The sequence below is a fragment of the Pleurodeles waltl genome, chromosome 7, assembly GCF_031143425.1.
Source record: "Pleurodeles waltl isolate 20211129_DDA chromosome 7, aPleWal1.hap1.20221129, whole genome shotgun sequence".
Lineage (NCBI taxonomy): Eukaryota > Metazoa > Chordata > Amphibia > Caudata > Salamandridae > Pleurodeles > Pleurodeles waltl.
In genome coordinates this window covers 539,876,822-539,899,223 of record NC_090446.1, presented here as the reverse complement: position 1 = coordinate 539,899,223, position 22,402 = coordinate 539,876,822, and the positions used below count along the sequence as shown (strand labels likewise).

Genomic DNA, 22,402 nt, shown 5'->3' with positions numbered 1-22,402 from the left:
CTTTGTTAGAAGTTTAGTGAATTTTATTCCCTATTGATTACAATCTAATATCAAGCGTATTAATCTCAAAACCAAGAAACATAAGAACACAATCATAATATGATAGCGGCGACAAGCTTTAGATAATGCGAAGATTAAAACCATTAAAACATTAATCAAAGTTCATAAGCAGCATATATGGGTCAGTTCAGCATTGGTGCAACGTCAGTCAATGTCCGTTTGTCAGTCAAATGAATATTCTATCTAACCTCTGATTAGCATTAGCATGTTGGGCTTCATGCAAAACAATTTAGAACATCAATTTGGAAAACATCTAGCTATAGAACCTAATCAAAATAAACACAGCAGTTGGTACCTAGAAGAAAAGGCATATAGGTGAGCAAACAGTATAGTTACCCTCCTCTGAATGAGTCAGCATACAGGATCAGTCTTCGTCTTCAGGACATCAGATGAATCGCCGTCAGTCTATCTAGTCTAAGAGCATCGGGGACACTTCCCTCTTATGGAGGTAAAGTGAGATGGGGCGACTAGGGACAAAGATGGTTCATTAAGTCTCAAATCACCAAACAGAGTGACAGAGTTTCTGGATGCAATCGATATCATTCCCTACCTAGGTCTCTCGAGTCTCCTGTGTCATGGGTTTTTATCCCTTTTGAGAATACCTTCCCCCGAATTTCTATTGGACAATAACTACACCCCACTATCTATAACCTATCAAATTATACATTAAGTAATGCTCTTGTCCTTCATTTCAATAGTTTTCCGCGTTGTTATTGGTCTTCAAGATTGACGCCTTCCGTAGGTGGCATCCGGGGTTACTTCAGTTTCTGGCATCTTCTTCGGGATACAAAAGTGTACAATTTTATATAATAAAGCAGCTAGTATGCGGATGAGAAAGTACAGCGATGTTACCAGTTTAAGGAACAAGAACAATTGCTAGGTCATGGTCCTCTGCAAAGTCGGCTATACTGCAGAAATGGAAAAATACGCTTTTAATGAAGTTACACAAACAGCTCTTCGACTCACGCTAAGTTAAGGCCTACGGATTCTAACGAGTGCACTTTGTACATGTTTAACGTATTCAATTAATAAAAATATAAGCAAGCCCTTTATGTATGGTATTAGTGTACACGTATATGATAATTCGTATTTTATGCGTCTTAACGTATAACATTATTAATACAGCGTTTGTTAAGTATAAGCAGTTTCACGTCTAATATATGTAATGTCTAGATTACGCTCTCTCAGTCCCTCCTCTGATGACGCTCGTCATCACACAATCTTTCCCTCTAATTTTTCACCTTGCGCATAATGCGCATTTCAACATCTTGCCCTTTATGAGAACTTTCCCATATTTCATTGAACCTTTTCTCTCTTTCATGCTCTTCATTTCTTCTTGATCTTTTGGTCCAATTTCTTTTAATTTTATAATTTATTTTGCATGCTCCCCACAATCCTAATAAACAAATTAGTACAATTAATAAACCCATCATTATTTTTGCAAGTACCCCATTCCAAATGTTGGTAAACCAGCTTCCCACTCGGGCAATTCCTTTCCCAAATTTCTCCCATACAGTGAGTTCTTTCAAATCCTTCAGATCTGTGCTGTCTCTAGTAAGGTTAGTTAACATGCTTCTAATCTTTTTACTATTATCAGGTATGTACGTGCAGCAATGACGCTCATTAAGCATCTTGCAGACCCCTCCACTCTTTGCTAAAAGAATGTCTAAAGCAAGCCGATTTTGAAGAGTCATGGCTCTTTCTGCAGCTAGTTCAGTGTCCATCAGGAGTATTGCCCCTGTGAAATTTGTTAACATGTTATCCACTATAGTAGACAACTTTTGTATTTTCATAGAATTCAAAATAACTCCTACTGAAGGAATTATTGCTCCAAATATGTCACCAATGACAGCCGCCACTGATTCACGTTTTTGTGTAGAATGTTGTAATTCAGATGTTTTAGGTAATTGTTTTAAGTCATCAATTTGGTATATCTTTGGGAAAACTATTCCCAAATAACATGTCCCATACCATCCTCTAGGAAGACGATAATAGGCATTTAACCCACAGATGTAATAGATTCCTGGAATCGCTGGGTCTTGTCCATTCAACATAAAGGTCCATTTGCTCTGAAACAAAAACACATGCCTACATTCACTCGTACCCACAAACAAGTTATCCTGCTCAGATTTTGGCCTATATATACAAAGCCTACTTACGTGTAATGCATCTATAGCTAATTTGCCTTGTGTTTTGATTGCAGTATAAGCATAATCATTTGCATAAGTGCATTTTTCTAATCCTTTTTCTAATTTCTCTTTCAGTGCTTTGCGTCTATCATCTGTGTGATCTAGAAAGCTTTTCTCTACAGGAGATAGTAAACAAGTCAGATTATTGCGGTGTGCATAAGCAGTTCCAAATGTGAGAGTCGGCTCAAAGAATCCTCTAACTGTTTTTATGTTATGCTCTTTAGCTAGTTCATTCAAAAACTCAATCACAGGCACAAAAGAAAACACAACATCCAGGTTTGAATAAAAGTATTGTACATGCTCTTGATTATAAAATCTTGTTAGTAGCAGACTACAACTTATTCCATAAGTGAGAGGAAGGCTATGATAGGTAACCCCCTCCTGAACAGATGAAGGAATTTTAGTACACACATAACACTCTTTTGCATCCATAGTTTGCACATACTCATTTAATAAGCGATAGAAGACATTGGTAGAAAGTTCCCCTTTTGCGTTAGTTCCCTCATGCATGTGTTTTGCATCCTGCTCAAATCTTTCCCACGGAGTTAGTTTAGCAGTAGTAGTCTCAGGTTTAGAAGTTGCGTTAATAGTTTCTCCCTCTTTCCATGGCATTCCCACAATCACTCCCACAATCATTATTGCACACACAACACCAGCGTTTGAAGCCTAGAGTATAAATATTGCGGTGACACGTTCAACTATTGTGACTCTTGCTTTTCAAATTCTTCATTTTGGTCAGTACCTGTAACTTTGAAATAAACTTCCATATGCTGGCTGAGAGCAGTATTTATGTTTTACCATTGGGATGATAGAAACTATTGCGAAATAGCATGCCTTGTACTGTTCTCTCCCACTTGTGCAAAGGATATTTTTTGATATATTTGTTTATTTGTCTTGCATTGGTGTTAATTGTGTACACCCAGTCTTTGCCAGCCTTACTTAAGCGCAGACGGCTCACTTTAGCCAAACCTTGTCATAGTGTGGGTTCTATGTTTCTTTATTTCCATCATGCAATTTGTAAATCCACTCCTTTGTGGAAATGTCTGGTGACTCACCTATAAGGTGTGAATGTTGGCTGGACGCATTGGAAACCAGCTTGGGTGCTATTGGGACATCCCGTTTCAGACTGAGAGAAAGAAATGTTTATTGCTACATTCTTCGGGGTTTGAGGGTAGTTCCATTCTAAAACATCTACTGGAGGTTGAACTTGATGAACAGGAAGTATTGGATGCATATTTGGAGGCAGTAATGAAACTGAAAAAGAGGTTTGTCTTTCAACCTAGTTTGGTGGTGATATGTCACACAGTTTTCATGAGAAAACAACTTCCTGGTGATAATGTAACCTGAGGAGGTTAGTGTCCATTAAACAATTTCACTGATCAGTTAGCATGTGATCAGTTCATTGGTCATAGTTCAGATAAGTGTACTCATCAGAAACTGTAGTCCTTGAGAAATCCACAATTGAAAGACACCCTGCAGATTGCCAAAAATATCGTAATATCCCAGCTTTCAATAAGAGTTAGACAATCGATCTGAAACCATCAATGTTGTCCAAAACAGAGAAGTGAAGAACACCAGTTCCAAGCGCTTTAATTAAGGATCCAAACAGTCCTGAAGTCTTATTTAACCACTCCCAAATATGTTTCAAGTGTGGAAATGTAACTCATTCTACAGGGGAAAGGTTTGCTCGGCTATGAACGTGTCTTACAGAAATTGCAAGAAAATTGGTCATTTCACCAAGGTATGCCAAGGTCAAAGAAGGCAAAATGACAAAATATGGTCACAGATAAGGCAGAGGTACAGTTGGAGATAAACATTACTAAAATAGAAGACGATCTCAGAGATATAATTCTGGTAGTCAGGGGATCCTGCTGGTTATGCATCGCGATGCCTACGTAGATGTTATAGTTGAAGACAAGGTAGTAAAACTTTTAGTTGATTCTCAGGCCAGAGTAACGATGATCACAGAGGAGTTGTTTGAGGAGTTGTGGCCTAGTAGGGAATTGGAGCCTCCCAAACCAGCTCCCGTATCTTATGAAGGAATGAGAATCAATCTGTCCGGATTCTTTGAAGATGTTATGATGTTTGGTGACAGTAAGATCTTTGTTTAAGGTATATGTTGTGATCAAGGGAATCTGTATTCTTGGGTGAATTCACTAGGGACTTTTCCATATGGTGTTGAGACCTGGTACTAGGAATCAAGTGTCTGTTGCAACTGAGAGCATATCTGAAGTACCCAAGAATACGTTTAATCTTTTCACAAATGATCTTGGCATCATTACAGGTTTTCAGCACAGAAATAGAGTCAATAAAAGTGTCATCCCAGTGAAACACAAATTACAGAGTATGTCAATTTCTGTCAGGGAAAATTCAGAAACAGAATTGAAGTCTGTGTGAAAAGGGGATTATTGGACCTATAAATTCTTCATATGGTTGTCACTGCTTGTAGCTAAAAGGAAGCTTACTGGTGAATTTGGGTCTGGGTAGATTTGAGGAGTCTAAACAAAACCATTTTGGTGGATTCATCCCCCTTTCCCAAAATACCATATTTACTCACTCAAATAAATGGGGCAAACGTTTTTACAAAATTGGATTTGGCTTCTACCTACTATTAGGTTGTGTTGGAACTGGGGTCCAGGCACTACACTTCTTTTGTCTCTCCCACAAGTACCTACCATACTGCAGCATTTGTTTTTGGCTTGGTCTCTGTGGCATCATTTTTTCAGAGAATCATGCATCAGATGGGATAAAAGGGATCAGTACATTTCAAGATAAAGTTCTCATTTATGCATCCACAGAGGAAGAGCATGATGCCATTCTTGAACAAGTGCTTATGACTCTCCAAGAGAAAGCGATTGCCCTTATGATTGAAAAGTGTGCTACCCATATTAAGCCACTCACTGTGTTACGGAAAAAGGACAGGGACTTTATTTGGGATGTTCCTTGTCAAGAATCTTTTGAATGGATCAAAAATCAGCTGGTGAGTTCCAAGATATAGAAGCCTTTCAATCCTGATTTGACGTGTTGCATAATGGTTGATGTGAGTAATTATGGCATGGGTGCCATTCTCACTCAGCAAGATGGGGATGTGGAACATACAGTCAGTTCTGCAACTTGAGTGCTCAGGGAATCTGAAAATCAACTTCTCCACCATTGAAAAAGAATTGTTGGCATGTTGGTGGGCCATCCAAAAAGTCAAACTATATGTATGGGGGACCAAGTTCAGGATGAGAAAAGATCACCAACCATTGGTGTAAATTTTGAGTGGGGAAAGATTTAAAGACCAAACCACGCGCACTGCTAGACTCTCCACCAAGTTGCTCCAGTTTCATGTTGAAGAGGTGCACATTCAAAGAGCAAAAAATTTAGGGCAGATTATCTGTTCAGATTTGCTGTTGGTGGTAAGAGTGATGAGGAAAGAGAGGACGCAAGTGAAGAACAGTTGTTTGACTTGTGTGTGGTCTCTGAGGCTGAAATGGAGAGCAGAGTTGGAGCTTGATGAGATTCTCAAACAGGTCATGGTATATGTAAGGAGTGGATGGCCTACAGAGAAGGCGGTGGCACATTCATGTAAGCTATTTTGGAAAATTAATGATGAGCTATCAGTTGAAGATGTGTTGTTGGTGAAAAGTGAAATGTTGGTGCCACCTGCTGGTTTTAGACACAGAATCATCAGGACCACCCCTGAAGGACATCTGGGGCCTACGTTTACCAAACAATACATAAGACAAACACTCTGGTGGCTGGCAATGTACATGGATGTTGATCAGTTCATTGGGGAGTTTGTGGTTTGTTTGTCAGTGGCAAAATCTTTGGTTCTGAGGGAGCCCCCTTTGCAGCCAATTGAGTGTCCTGGCAAAGCGCAGGAAGAAGTGGGGGATGACTTGGTGGGACCGTCCAATGTCTTATTTGCTCATTCACGTTTTGCTCTGGTGTTGATAGACTTTTCTTCTAAAAGGCCAGAGATCAAGTTTGCAGCTGAAACCAGCACCAAAGCTGTTATTTAATTCTTAAAGGAATTTCCTCAGTTTGTTATGACAGACAATGGAGTCCAGTTTGTGAATAAAGAAGTCAAGCAATTGGTAGTGCACACAAGAGCTTAAAGTGGGTGATGTAATTCATTTAAAAGCTGTGTTTTTCTAAGCGAGGGAGAAGAGGAGTTTGGTGAACCTGTGGTCAGTGACAAGGTGAATGGGAATGCTATCAGTATTAATGGTCATCATTGGTGGAAAGGAGAAAGAGTGGTGAAGTACAAGGCTGCATTGGGTCCTATTCAAGAGTCTGAGTCTTGGTTGAGAGCTTGTCATGATTCAAGGGAGGTTGGCTGCAATAAAGAGAAAAGTGGTGAAGTACAAGGATGTGTCAGGTCCTAATCAGGATTCCGAGTCTCAGTTGAGTTCTGGTCATGATTCAAGGGAGGTTGGCGGCCATAACCCGGGCACCAACCAAACTAGACCTGCTGGAAGAATCCTAAGCACCAATCTGTCCAGACCCACCGGAGGCAATCCTAACCGCAATCAAATCCAGTTAAATGCTGAAGTACCAGGGCTGCTTTGCAGGAGTAGTTGCACTAGACGTTTACCCATCTGTTACAGATAGTGAGGTCATGTTTTCTTTGTAATTAAGTTTTGTGTTAATTTTTTCTTAAATATAGTTCTTTTCTTTTTTTATTTTGTTCCCATTTGTGGGTTATAGTACTATTTTTTGGATTGTTTGCATTTGTAAAGGTAAGAGTAATGTAATATTCCTCCTGGGCTGGTAAAATTCTTCACTCTGGAATGTAATTATGTCAGAGCGGAGAATGTAGACAGTTAAGAATGCGAAAGGTTGGTCATGTAAGTTGGGAAGGTGAAAAGTGCAGGGAAGGCCCTGTTATGTTCATTACACAAATAAAGCACCTTTGATCTCTCTACCTCGTATCAGCATTCCTCTGTTTCCTGCTGTGATCATTGCAAATTGCTTCGTCAGACCCACTTTTTCTGAGATATTGTTTGGTACTGAGAAACAAGGTGAGGAATCTACAGGTAGAAGTATCCACCGGTTTAAAGGTACATAGCTTCTGTAATAATCTTTCAAATGTATACTGTAGTTACTGCAGATTTCTTCACTGACCCACCCCTCTCACAATTCAGAGCAGCGGTCTTGCAGATTTTAGAAATAAGGCCCATGTGATTTCCATTCTATACTCTGCCATCATCTTATCAAGTTTGTCAGTCTCATCTCTGTCCCAAAAAGTGTGGAAAAATGGATATTAACTGACGTCGGGTCATACGGTGTTGCCTAATATGCCTCTCTGATGTCATGTCTGAAGGAGAACCTGAAGCCCTGACTACTCATGTGTCACTACCTGTTGACACTGAGGAGCTACTGGAAGTGTTTTTTGTGTTCAGTCTAGTGCACAGAGAGATTCCTATGGTGAGGAATATGCAGGTAGGTAGAGCATCCATCAGAAAGATCGTTACCATAGGTGAGTACGTTTTTAATTCATATAATTGCTACTATACTTTATATTGATATAATGAGACTATTGATCCAAAATGTGAATGACCAGAGGTATCTGGTCTCAGTTTTGAACGTGCTCAAATTTAGTCTGTACTTTCTGAACGATCTCTTCAACTTGAGCAGCATCCATATCCATTTTTATGTTTACAGGGTGATGTTGGAGGACCGTTGGTGTGCAACGAAAATGGAACCTGGTTTCTGGCAGGTGTCAATAGCTTCTTCTCTGGTGCATGTACAAACCCAGTCAGCCCTCCCGTGTTCACTGAGGTGGCGGCCCTCGCTAACTGGATCCAGACAAAGATATCCGGGGCATTTTTTGTCAACCAGACAATCGAGGTTTCTAATGACATAGATAGTGAAAACTGTACGGCAATTATTGACCTATTAGGTAAGTTGTATATGTGAAGACTGAGATTGCTTTTTTGCGCATAAAATGGAACAATTACAGTTCACTTTAAGCGCTGAGGTGAATATGTGGAATGTTTTCCCAAGTAAAATTGCAAAATGTGGCCCAAAAACTAAGGGCCGATTTAGATCTCGGCAGAGGGAATACTCTGTCATAAACATGACGGATATCCCATCCACTGTATTACAATCCCCATAGGATATAATGATATCCTAATATGGTGGATGGAATATCTGTTGTGTTTGTGACAGAGTATTCCCCTCAGCCAAGATCTAAATCAGGCCCTATGTTCCAGTCAGGTTTCACTATGTCTTGAGAAAATTATTTTGATTTTTCTTTGCTAAGACCTTATCTTCTCGCTTTCGTTGTGATGGAATTCATAGAGGTTACTTACTGACATCTGGAAACCTTTCAGTGCCTCAAGGTGACTAAGAGGCCTGCAATGCTTCTGCTATAGATATATACAAAGTCATATTCATTTATTGGGCAGTGATTGTTAACGTTTACATTTAAATGATTATTAGCAAGGCAGTCTAATGTAAAAGACAAAATGCCCTTTTTTGATGCATTCTCTAATTTACAAGAACAGGTAAACCTGGGAATGTGCCAAGAATCTACACCTCCCCAGGTGAAACGTATTGAGGAGGAACAGGTTTATTTCTTCTTGTTTTTCCCTCCTATGTGTGCTGCATGCTGCAGCACACATAGAAATTTGCAAAATTCAGGGAATTGTTTTTGTGCAGGAAGGTGCCCTTCCTGCACAACAACAATCCTGCATGCAACGCAGGCATCCTTGCACCATGCTGCAAGGGTGCCTGCATTGGTGGTAGGCAGCACATTGTGTGCCAGTGCAGGGGAAAGTATGGGAATGCCTCCTATTGCCCGCATGTCATGGCCATAAATATGGCCCAAAGTGTTTTTGGACACATTTTCAAGGAAAACAGTTTAATATATAACAGTCAGACATGGGCTAGTTACCAAAAATGCTAGATGGAGCAGTTTGCATTCTGTATCAATTTTATAATTTCCAATGGTGATAAAACTGTATATAAAAAAATAAATCAGCAACACAAAGCAGTGACTCATAAATGCTCATTTACTTCTCCATTAAAGAGGTTTTAAATTCAACAGCTCCGACTCCACATCACACTCTGCATTTCTCCTGAATGCACATTTTTAGCACTCTAGTTGCTCATTATAACTCTGGGTTGAAGCTGCAGTGGAACATTGTTAGAATCATCTGGCCAACTGTACTCCACAGGTTGACATCACCTTAGAATTATTTTAGCACCACCAATAAAGGCTTTATATTGTGGTTGTAATGTGTTATAATTTGTGACGCTCTAAACAAGGCATTTAGTACACTGTATTTAAATGGGCCAAAATGGCAGAGCTTTATCACCAAAAAATAAATATACAACAGGTATGTTTCTTGTATCCTTCCACCTAAATATTACATCAAAAACACACAATCTAACAACAATTTGTTCACTTTGACCTCAAATTGTCAGGGAGTGATTTCCAATAGCAATTGTGTCGAAATAAAGGAAGTCATGCCCCAGCAGTAGTTGTTGATCAGGAGGAAGTAGAGTCCTCTGCTTCACCTTTGGAACTCTGACTCCACCCAGTGAATAACTATCTAGGAATAACCCCCACCTGGATAATAATGCTTAATTAAAGATACAGTAACTGGGGTAGTTTACGTTTTTTAAAGATTTTTCCAGAGTATGCTTCAATGAAACAGCTTGCTGTAACAGCTAGACATCGGGTTAGTTACCAAAAATATATTACATAGCAGTCGGCGACCTGTATGTACGTAGTCATTTTCAGTAGTGACAAAAACATGTAGAAACATGAATGGACAATCCTAAAAAGTAATAAATGCTTTTTCAGTTATGATTTTTAATGGTGAAACACTTAACTGTATATTTTGCCTCTGTTAACCAGTAGGCATAGGAATTGGGTTCTGCAGAGACAATCTTTACGAAGCCTTTCGATCTGGGTTTTAGCAAGTGAGTGCCCAGGCATATTCTCACATGGAGGGTTGGCACCACCCTCCTTACTCATAAATCTCTGTCACTGTCATGATAGGGACAACCATCTTCGAGCCGCTCCCGGACCTTGTAGAATTATCATCGATCACCAGCATTGGAGAAACCAGCTACAAATATATTAGTTACAAAAACAAGGTTAGTGCTCTTTGGTAGCATTCCACACATAGGTTGTATCATGTGAACCCATAAGATGCCACATTACTTCTTGGAAGGCCTGCTGACGTGAGGGCTCTGCCACTTTTATTTTGTCCTCCTGGCTTAGTTAACTGGTGCTGCTTTTTAAAAGAAAATGCACACAAATGCTCTATCTTGCTAGCTAGTGGCGGCTGCACTCACCCCATAGTGCTTGCTCCGTTATTCAGGCCAGCACGTGCACAGACTGTCCATTGACATCTGCCTGCAAGAACATATGCCAGGCTGACAATCTCACAGCCCTGAGGCTCCTGAGGTCATCAGCTTGGCAAAGCCATAGCCTCTGGAACTGATCTCCATACCCTGATGACAGGGAGACATAATTAGCCCAGGGAGCTTCAGACTCAAGCCCTGCAGCGCTAGAGGCTCCATGCTATTCAGGGATTGGAGAACATTGTCACCCCCGGTGAGCTCAGTGGTCATCCCTGACCCCAACCCTGTGGTGAGTTGGGAATGGGTGATATTGAGACTTCAGGCGGAAAGCAGTAACTTGAAACTTTGCAGTGGATCATCATACATTTTGAAGACATACTGCGTAGAATCAAGGTGGCTTCTTCCTGAGCCGCTTTTAGTGAGAGATGCCACGTTGCAATTGCAGACTTGTTAGAGATAGAGTACACTGAGGCTGGATACAGAGCCTGGCATAGCAGCCCTGGCACTAAAGTTCCACCCTGACACTGCCACCCCTTTGTGTCACTCCCAGTGGTGTGACAATGAGCCGAGCAGCAGGTGAGAAAAAGTTCAAACAGCCAGGAAGCGACAAGCAAGTGAGCGATGGAAGCCATGCCTGGCTCTCCCTTCAGCCAGAAGTGGAATGCTCATAAAAATCACCAAGAGTTCCGAGGATGGCATATAATGTTCTGCCTAACAATTTCGCATAATAATACGGAAATAACTACATGACATTCGTATCTTGCCAGGTATGCCTTGAAACACCTCCCCACATTGCATTCCTTTAGTTTTACATACACAATGGCTAATGGTCCGCTGCTGACTACTGTTCAGTATTTAGATATGAGAATTCGTTTGAGAGATTTTGTTTAAAAAGTCAAGACTAAATTAATGTATGATACGTTCTATTGCGATGAACTTGCCAGCCATGAAGTAGGGGTGAGACAGGTTATGTCTGGCAATTAAAACGCTAGTAGGTCCAGGAAAATTATCACAAGCCATCCTCTGCTAGGTCTGTCCCCAACATTTAGTTAAACTATTATTTCTGAACGGTTAATATCGAACACGACGGGCCTCTGGCAGAAAGGGACAGTGAGGGGTTCCTGTATTGTTAAATCAAGGTAGAGACAAAGATGGAGGCTGCCTGCTACCTGAAATAAATTTAAATGTGTGCAGTTGGTTTATTCACAAATCCAAAGATTGCTTGAATGGAGAGCTAGCATATTACTTTAATTGATTAAATTATTTAAGGCTTTATGGTGACAAAGATGTATTATTTTTGTCAGAAAATGTGTTCCTTATAAACACACCCAGCTGAGTGACAATACTTCACAGCCAAACAGTATGGGGTATGATTCTCCGACATCTCCAGAGTTGGAGAGGGTCGATTGACGCTATGTACAGAGATACATAGAGGGGGGTGATTGAATCTCCTTCCAATGCCCTGATTACTGAAGGTTGGGATGGTCTAAATACGAAGTACTGCCTTATCTCATGGAATGTAGCAGGATACGATTCTAAGCTTCTGGACAGCAATTGGTTAAAGTCTGTGGCCGATTATGATTTTTATCTTACTGCAAGAGACCTGGTCGGATGGGCTGGCTGTGCGGGATGGCTATCAAAGTTTTACAGTCCCAGCCGTAAGGTCTCAAGGTGGTCACCCTAAAGGTGGCTTAGTCACCCTAATTCAATCTTCTAAAATAGCAAGAGCCTATCAAATTATGTGTAATCATCAGGGCTTTTTAATCACCTGGGTAGTTCTTTCAAATAAATGTAATGTCGTACTGATTAACTTTTACAATGCTGTGTGGGACTCTGGGTGCCAAATTGAAGTTCTTTTTTCTGTTCTGCAGAAATTGAAATGTAGGCTGGAGGGGCTTGAGTTGGCTTTTTGCGCTGTGGTGTCAGGGTATTTTAACGCTAAAATAGGGAGTTACAGTACTATGGAGAACCCTTTTTAACAGGGTTTTGAGATAAACTCAGCCGAGGGATCACACGATGCGAGGGGTGGGGCCCTGATTAAAGGCTTAAGGAGTCTGGGTTTCTTGAATTTGTGTGACCTGGGAGTGGTGGGTACAAAGCAGGCCCCTACTTTTGTAGGTAGGGGTCTGGAACTACAATTGATTATATTTTCGTATCCCCACCCATAAAGAACATGGTCATGGATGGGGAAGTTGTGATGTATGATTTCAGTGACCACAATTCACTCAGGATTTCTTTTAATTTTCCTGAGACAGTGCGGAAATTAGTGCGGGGCGGGCCTGTCTCGGTGAGACCCAAGGATCAGGGCAGATAACTTGGCTGGAAACAGGAAAACATTCAGCAAGCAACAGAGGAGGTAGTGGGTAAAAATGTAAACCTGTTCCTAGATACTCTCTTGATTGATTCTGCCAGTCCGGGGGAAGTTATGGATGCCATATCTAAAGTAAATATAGATATCAAAGAAGGCATGACTGTAGCTGTCCAGCCTTGGAGTAAGCAACAGGGTGGCTGGTTCAGCAAGCCCTGTTATGAGGCTAAGACATCTCTGAGGATGGCACTAAAAGAACAACCAAGAGATAAAACTCTTGTAAGAGGTATGAGGGCCCATTATTAATCTGTCCTGAGGGCCAGAAAGCAGCAGCTCAAGGAGCAGGCCTGGGAGGAGTTAGAAAGTGCATCATTACTTAAGAATCCTGGCCTGTTTTGGGAGGTGGTCAATAGGGGCTCAATTGAGACGGAATCTTCTGAAGGCCTGGGCTGCAACATTGCCCCTGAGACTTGGGTGGCCCATTTTTGTGGAATCTTTTTGGGGTGCCCCACATGGGACTTAAGGGGCGACCAGCAGGGACATCCCCCAGATCTAGCCATTAGGTTTAACCTTGAGGAGGTAAAGGAGGCGCTGCAATGCAGCGCTGGCCATAAAGCCCCTGGACCAGACACTCTTCCAATGGATCTATACAAATATTGCCCACAGTTGTGGGCTCCCATTTTTCTAATTGTCCTCAACGCTGCTGTTAGCTCAGGAATTCCAGCTACTTGGAGATCAGCATGCATTGTACCAGTTTACAAAAAGGGCAATTGTAATGACCCGAAGTCGTATCGCCCGATTTCATTACTCGATTCTTCAGTAAAAATTCTGGGTCGGATTATCCTAAGACATATTGAGGACTGGATGTCCAAAAATACAATCCTAGGCAGGGTCAAATATGGCTTTAGGGAAGGGCTGGGTACACTAGAGCAATGTTTAAACCACTTATGATGATTGGCAAATACACACAAGCCAAGAGGGGCACCATGTACCTTGCCGTTATGGACCTAAGCTGTGCCTTCGATAAGGTAAATCGTAGCAAGCTTTGGACAGGCTAACCCAGATGGGCATGGACTTTGATATTGTGGAGGTGCTTCGTTATCTCCATTCAGGGACTAATGCTAGCGTGAGGGTTGGGGTGCATGGTGGAAGAACGGAGCTGTTTGAATCAAATAGGGGTGTGCGACAGGGCTGTGTTATGGCCCCTACCATTTTTTTGTTATATACAAATGGGCTGTATTATTACTTGGTCGAAAGATGTAAGGACGCTCCTAAAATTAATGGCAAGAGCATCCCAGTATTGATATATGCAGATGATGCAGTTCTTATGGCCCGCACCATGAACGGTCTACATGAGGCAGTTAAAGCATGTGATACTTTCATGTCATCATACTCATTAAACTGTAGTAAGTCACACTTTATGGTCTATGGTAAACTTCTGAGCAAGGTGGGTGTGTTGAGAATAAAGGAGCAGGTAGTTGGAAAAGTACAGGATTTCCCTTACCTGGGAGTGATTTTTGATGACAAGGCCACCTGGAAAACCAGTATCTCTAAGAGAGGGAGGCTTTTTAACTCCACTGTAGATGACACGTTTGAGTTCGCTGCCAGGGTGGGTAATAAACCTATAAAGCCCATGCTGGAGGTATATAGGCGCAAATGCCTCCCAGTCCTGACATATGGGGCCCCACTTTGGGGCTATATGGAAATTAGGGCACATGTGATTGAGGAAAATCGCTTTTGCAGAAGGTTACTAGGTGTGGGTCACAACACTTCTGGATTTTGCTTGCATACTGAGTTGGATATGGACTTTATAGAAGACACCATTAAATTAGCTCCCATCCTATTGATGATCTCAATTTGGACCAATGAATGTGCGTCCCTCAATGGGGAAATCCTGCGGGATTGTTTGATATGCGATCACACTAAAGAAATTCCCTGGTTTGCCAATGTAAGAAAGGTAGCCAATGTTTTGGGGTGATCAGACATTTTTGATGCACCAGAGGGCCCATCTACTGCAGATAAGAAGTGGGTGAAGGAGAATCTTTCTAAAATACTAATGGCCAAGAGGGAGGAGGGGAAGCTAAGGAAAAAATCTGTGAGGGATTTTATTATGATGAAGATGGGGGTGGGCCCAGAGACCTACCTCCTGGAGGTCAAAAATGTATGGGAAAAGACCCTCATTACGTGATTTGGTTTGGGTGTGATTAGAACTAATCTATGCTTCCCGCTAGGGCAGTTTGACCAGAACTCTATTAAACTGTGCCCGTATGATGGTGTACCCCACAGACCTTAATTCATTTTACTATATTTTGTGAGCTTTATGCACCTTTTAGGCAACGCTATTTAGTCCCCCTCCTGAGGTAAAGGGGTTTTGTTCAATATCGCCTAGCTTTTATGTGGTTGAGTATGACTTCTGATGCGCTGGTCTGGAATGGGATTGGTTCCTTTTTAAAGGGAGCTTTAACTTGGCGGAATAGTCTTAATTTTTAATCTTGGTTAGTGTTGCTTTATAATCTCTATTTTTAGCATGGAATCTTCAATTTAAGTAATGTAATTCTGAATGGAATTTTTCTCTTAACTGTTTTTAAAATCTAATTGGGGGTCTATGAGGTTCGGGAGGTTGTGACGTGCTGTGTATTTATATGTATTTTATGCCTTTATAGTTGAAAAATGTGTTTTGAACCAAATAATTCGTTTATTGTCATTGATAATGATATTTTATTTTTAATATACATTCGTCTTTTTACTTGTAGGTGGAAAAAGAGCTAGGTGTAAGCTTTTTTAGCATTATCATGTTTTATGTACTAGTTTTGTACTTTTATGATTATTTGAATATAATCGAATAAAGAGATTGATTGATTGTGTTCCTTAGCTGAGATGTGGAGTGCATAATTCTTATGAACCAAAAAACAAGTTTTCACTAGGTGCAATCTAATTGCATAGTATTAATAATAGATATTTTGAAGGCATTTTTTTTTATCTCAACACTAACACGACTATTCACAAACATAATTTACACTTGTAAGTTTACTGTTACACTTATGACTATCTTTACTACTTTTGGCTATTTAAAAACTCCAAGTATAAAGTTACTCAAAAGTGTAGACTTGCACGTCCCCTACTCGTGAAAAAGGGAAGGAAACTAAGTCGCAAGTGTAATTTACTACTAAAAAAAGACAATAGAATGTTTGGGACCACGGAAGGCCAGCCCTGGTACTGCAATAATGGACCAGGGACTTAACCCAACATGAAACAATGTTCATTTACATTTCTATTTAAATGTATTAAAAAAAATCATAATTATTATTTAAGGGTAAATAAAGGTATAAAGATAGTACACATTTTTTTGTATAATTCTAAATTATTTTAATTACCTTTTATTTTTATTTTATTTCATTTTTATTTTATTTTATTTTGCATTTTAAAATTAATGTAGCAATATATTATATTAAAACATAATTCATTTACTTTTAATTATACACCACATTTAAATATAAATAATGCATAACAAGTGTACTTTATTATTTTAGTTGGAAATTTATTTTTAATTTAAGCTTGAGAAAAGTATTTTAAATGTAACTTAATATACTTACATTAATTACAGTTTTTCAAATGTAACTATTAGTGCTGTAGCATTTTTTTCTTTAGAGCTACATTTAAAATAAATAACATTCTGGGTGGAGACTGACAAGATAGGAATTTGATTGCTAGGATCTTGGTTAATGTACGGTAATGCAGGTACTGGGCGGCAATTTGATTGCTAGGATCTTGGTTAATGTACGGTAATGCAGGTACTGGGCGGCAGTGGGTACTGTGGCTTTTTCCTTCTTTTCTTAATTTTTTTGGGTCGGTAACCTTAGCGGGATTTCTAGGAGCTTGGGGGAAGCATAAGCAGGGCGATATTGGTGCCCATCACTAAGACTCTGGTGGGTCTGATTGCCTTCTGATGGCGGTGGGGGGGGTTGGGTGGGGTGCCGTTGGTGTGCGGGGGATTGGGATGGTTGGGGGAGGTGGGCGGTTGGTAGGGAGGGGGGATCAGGGGCAGCACATTGGGCAAAGTTCCAAAACCACAGTGACTATAATGGAGAGTGGCGGAAGACCAGTTCATCAAGCAAATCACATAGGTTCTGTATTGCAGGATTGGTTTGGTGTGAAAGAAGATGGGTAAATTATGAATTGTACGAATGGTACTGCTTCACCCTCCCATAGAAATCAATGGAGTTTGGGACTTTAAAAAACCCATAGGAAAAAATGTAAAATCAAATTACATTAACTTAAATGTACAAATATAAGTACATATGATTGATTGTTAAAAATATATACAGGTATAAATATTTTATAAAATATCCTAATAACCTTTCCTACATGTAAAAATGAATGCAACAACATATTTTGTTAAATATAGTTAAATTACTTTCAATTAACTCTGTAGATCACTTTTAATAAAATAACATTGTATACAAAATACTGTTGTTACTTGAAGTGAGAAGATATTTTTTAATTTAACTTGAGAAAAATAGTATTACTTTAATTTTTACATTAATATTTAACATAACATTTATTTAACATACTTGTTTAAATTGACAAAATTATTTAACTTTTCCCTATTCTTAACCGTACTGAGACTCAGCTGTTGGGGCAGAGATCTCCTTATGGTAAGATATAGGGAAAGTAACATATACTTTACCATAGGGAGATCTCCCCATTCAGGGCAGAAATCGCTGCATGGTAAAGTATAAGTCAATGTTCCCTATAATTTACCATAAGGAGATTTCAACCCCAGCGTCAGAGAGATTTGTATGGTAAAATTTAGCAAAAAGTAATCTATACTTTATCAAAAGGAAATCTCTTCAGTCAGGGTGAAGTTCTCTGCATAGTTAAGTATCAGTAAAGTTTACCTATTCTTTACAATAGGGAGATCCCTACTCTGGAGACGGACAGTACCACATGGTAAAGTACAGGGAAAACTAAAACTGTTTATTACAGTTGGAAAATATTTCTAAAAATATTTTAATGTCAAATAGAAATGTAAATTAATGTTATTTATTTTATTATGCTTTTATTTTTATTGAATTTTGCAAAACAAAAGCAGCACATTGAAAGCAACACAATAATACACAAATCACTAATTACCCACCTTGAACATTAAACCAATGATGTGGAAACTCTTACAGCAATAATAATACAACCATAGGTTATCATACAAAACACCAGAAACACGAAAACTATAATCTGCGGCTGTAAAGACAACAAACTATACCGGGTATGTGCAGAGAAGGCTAAACACTCATTTTTAAACTTTCTTAACCTTTTGGCAATTATCTTCCTTATCCCTTTATATACATATGTAACTGATCTGCCCATGCCTGCCATTCCACAATCACCCTACCACATATTTTTAGTAAGATCAATTAAAAGGACAAGCTCCTATGCCACTCCCGGAACGGTGCCCAAATCCCTCTACCCTTCTTAAGGGCTTTATTGCCTTTTCTGTTGTATATAGCCCTTTCAAGAATAAAATTACCCAATAATTGGGTGGACCACTGTTGAAAGTTTGGGGGACCCTTGTGAAGCCAACATGATGCTATACACAAGCGTGCCACTGCTAAAGCAATAAATACAAATTGTTGAGCAACACTTGGAACTGATTCACTGCATACTCCCAACAAAATAAGTTGAGGGGTCAAGTCTATATTAATATCAAGACAAGAGTGAAAGAACTTTGCAATGTCTTCCCACAGTGGCTTACGGCAACAACAGCTACAAAACATGTGAATGGCATCAGCCTCCAGATGCTGGCAGCGGAGACAGGTGGGCCCAGATTTATACTCTGTTTGCGCCGGCTTAGCGTCATTTTCTTTTACGCAAATCTGACGCAAACTTAACTCCATATTTATATTTTGATGCTAGACATGTCTAGTGTCAAAAATATGGAGTTGCCGTCATTTTAAGGATGGGTGAAACCGCCTTGCGTCAATGAGATGCAAGGTAGGCGTTCCCATCCAAAAAATGACTCAAACACACTAGCGCCATAGTTATCCACCCGGGCAAAAATGACGCACGGGTGGGAGGCGGACCCGAAAAAAGATGCAAAGCCCGATTTGTGTCAAATATTAACGCCTGGGTCAGGGCAGGCATTAAAATGAGGCATACACACCACTACTTAAGGAAAACACACACAAGCTACATCATTGCTCAATAAGGACAACATGGAGATGCTACTGATGCAGCATGCCAGACGACGCAGAGCACAGGACCAACAGCAGCTGCCACCACCACTCCAACATGGCCCCCAAAGGCAACGCAGAAGGCAGGAGAGGGTCTTCAGGACCAGGACAACCCTCCCGGACCTCAGGGAACAGGATGTCATCTGGAGGTATAGACTCAATTGGCAACCCAGGCTGCAGCTGCTGTGCCAAATTGAGCCACATATAAAAGCCAGCCTGCATACATCATACACTATACCACCGGTGACCAAGCTGCTAGCTGTTCTGCACATGTTGGCAAGTGGCTCCTTCCAAACAACGGGTGCCCTCACTGGGATATCACAGCCCTCATTCTCCGTCTTCCTTCCCAAGGCCCTAGATGCCATCATTTCCCTCACACCCGCCACATCAGCTTGCCCAACACACAGCAGAAGCAGCAGAAGACCAAACAGAGGTTTTACCAAATATATGGCTTCCCACATTTGCTTGGTGCAATTGACTGCACCCATGTCTGGATTGTACCACCTGCTGCAACAGAGCATCTATACCGGAACAGAAAGCACACCCACTCCATAAATGTGCAGCCATAGTTGACCACCAGGGATTGATTACCAACATCTTGGCCAAGTACCCTGGGAGTTTACATGATTCCTTCATCTTTTGCCACAGCACCATCAATCAGCACTTCCAGGACGGACGATATGGCAATTGCCTTCTTGTCGGTAAGTCCATAAACCTAGCAATATACACACGACACAGCAACCCTGTAGGACACACAATACTTACACCACTACATTGACACGTGGGCAGGAAGTCACTGAAGTGTGACACAGGTAATTATGTTGTACACCCTGACACAATGGGATACACACCTATGGACAAAAGACGGATGCCAATAACAATAAATGCCACTGTAGAGCTACAAGGGACCAATGTCAAAGCACACAGTGACAATGACATGGCCTGCCCTGGAAGTACAACTTGAAAGATTAACCATTTACTATTACATTAGGCCACATAGTCAATCCCACACCCTCCAAAGCAATAAGTATTGTGGAAGGGGTGTGCAATGTGTGTTGCTGCAGGTCAAGCACCATGAGACACATAGCATGATGATGCTGACTCACATGTAAGTGACATGGAAATACTGAGGCAGTCCCAACATCACACATCACTCCTGGGCTGACGTTGCCAGGTAGCAATAAGGAAGTGGACTGTGGTATGAACACATTTCGATGTGCCACTAATGCAAACTTCACACTCCTGCACACACTGAAAGTGCCACTTGTCCATCAAAATAACAGATGTACAGGGAGATGGCCCTTTCTACACAGATGCATCCACCTCCACAAGGCAGTTAGCCAGGTTACCTGGATCAAAGTCAGTAGTGTAGGTGCACGGTTGCACAAGAGCCACTAGCAGAGGGAACTACAAAGTTCTGCATAGAACTAAGTCAGACATGGGACAATTGTGCATTGTCAATACTGAACACCTCAGTGCTGCCAACTTAGGGAGATGTGTTGGGCATTGTCACCAAGCCTAATCAAAGGGCCTCACTTTTGGATTTCATCTGCAATGACATATGTCTAAGTGGATGGGATGTCCAGGCCATGTAGTGCAACCATGTTACCACCACATATTGTGTGTGTGGAAGTATCATGTCCCCTCCAGTGAAAGCACACTAAAACATGTTTCTCACTACACAACGCATGGTACATACATACTGAACAGCAGTTTGGAAACAAAATCATAGATATCCGGTCAATGAGCCAAACACAAGTTGTCAAGTCAACCCAATGCTGAAAAAACCTCACAGAAGCCCAGGATCACACACAATGCCACAAACACATATGAGTTACAGACAACACAAGATATCAACTGCCATGCTACATGACATTCCTGGTGCAAGCACTAACAAAATACTTACTCCTATTTTCTTTTTCAGCTGATCAGGGTTACGGGATCCAGCCATGGATCATGACCCCATTCCCCATCCCAAGCACAGCACAGATCGTGCCTATCATGAGGCACATTGGAGGACACTCACCATTGTGGAATGGACCTTTGGCATCCTGAAGTCCAGATTCAGGTGCCTGGACATCACAGGAGGCAGCCTCCTATATGCCCCAGAAATGGTCTGCAAGATCATATTGACTTGTGCCATTCTGTACAACATTTATGTTAGGAGGAACATCCTCCTATATGAACCCGAGCAAGAACTGCCTGAGGAGGAGGAGGAGGATGGTGCCAGGGAAAATGAGGGGGAACATCCAAACACAGCTGCAGGAATGCGCCGCAGACAGCAGATTGTTCAAAACTTTTTTCACCAATAGTCACTCTAAACACATTGTTAGGATATGTAATTAAACACCTCACTTTACCACACAATCCTGCACTGGTTACTTATTTCTCCATCACACGTTCTTTAGGAATGTGAGTATTACCTCAGGGAGCATGTCACAAAGACAAATCTGACACATGTGATGCGTATGATTATACAGCAAACATCACACACATATACACACATATAAAACATTCTTTTGAATTTCACATATAAAGAACAAATCCATAGGACCACAGCATATGACACACATCCACGTTGCCAACATGGTGTACTGTAGCACATGACACACAACTATGACATCTCCAGTCATAAGGTAAATAAGCACCTCATACATGAGGCAGTGGATCTGAAATATCAGTGGTAACAGGAATGTATGAACAGACCCCTGACATTAGTAAGTGTGACATTTGCTATCTCTGCAAAGAGCTTGTGTGACAAGAGGTGCATCATTTCTGAGAATGAATAGCATGAGTGTCCCAGGTATGACAAGCAATGGTCACAACACAAGCCCTGTGCAGTTCATCCCTGGTAATAAATTCTGTTGTGTGTTAAGTCTCTGCCCTCCCATCTCTAAGGGGCGCTGTAAATGGACTATCTGTACCCTGGGAATCATCATTAACACTCACCCAGACTCCCATACTGACTCCTGTTTGCTTCCCTTTTCCGTATGGCATGCTACAGAAGAACTACATTAGCATGCATGGACTTCAGGTCCTATAATGCACTGCCTGGTAGTCGGTAAGACCTGTGATCTTCTGTCCATTGCTTCCTATGGGAAAAGTCTGGTTGTCCCCTTATACTGGATTCTCTCCCCCAGGACTTGTGAGAGACTGAAGTTGCATTCACCTGTGAGCTCTCTCGTGAAGCCCAGCCATGTGACTCTCCACTGACCTTGCTGCTGCCTAGACCAGCTTAGAAGCTGCCATTCCCTGAAGCTCCTCATCGTGCATTGGAGTACAATTAAATTGTGTACCAGAGCCCTTGTTAG

At 41.0% G+C, this 22,402-nt stretch overlaps 1 protein-coding gene across 4 annotated transcripts in view; it reads left to right on the top strand.

The window, feature by feature from the left end:
- LOC138304315 (transmembrane protease serine 9-like) overlaps positions 1-22,402 on the top strand; it is a 1,357,906-nt gene that overhangs the window by 931,922 nt on the left and 403,582 nt on the right. For all 4 annotated transcript variants that reach the window (XM_069244270.1, XM_069244271.1, XM_069244272.1 and 1 more), the window contains one exon: positions 7,902-8,139. In XM_069244270.1, coding sequence (XP_069100371.1) covers positions 7,902-8,139 — 238 coding nt within the window. The remainder of the gene's footprint in view (positions 1-7,901; positions 8,140-22,402) is intronic.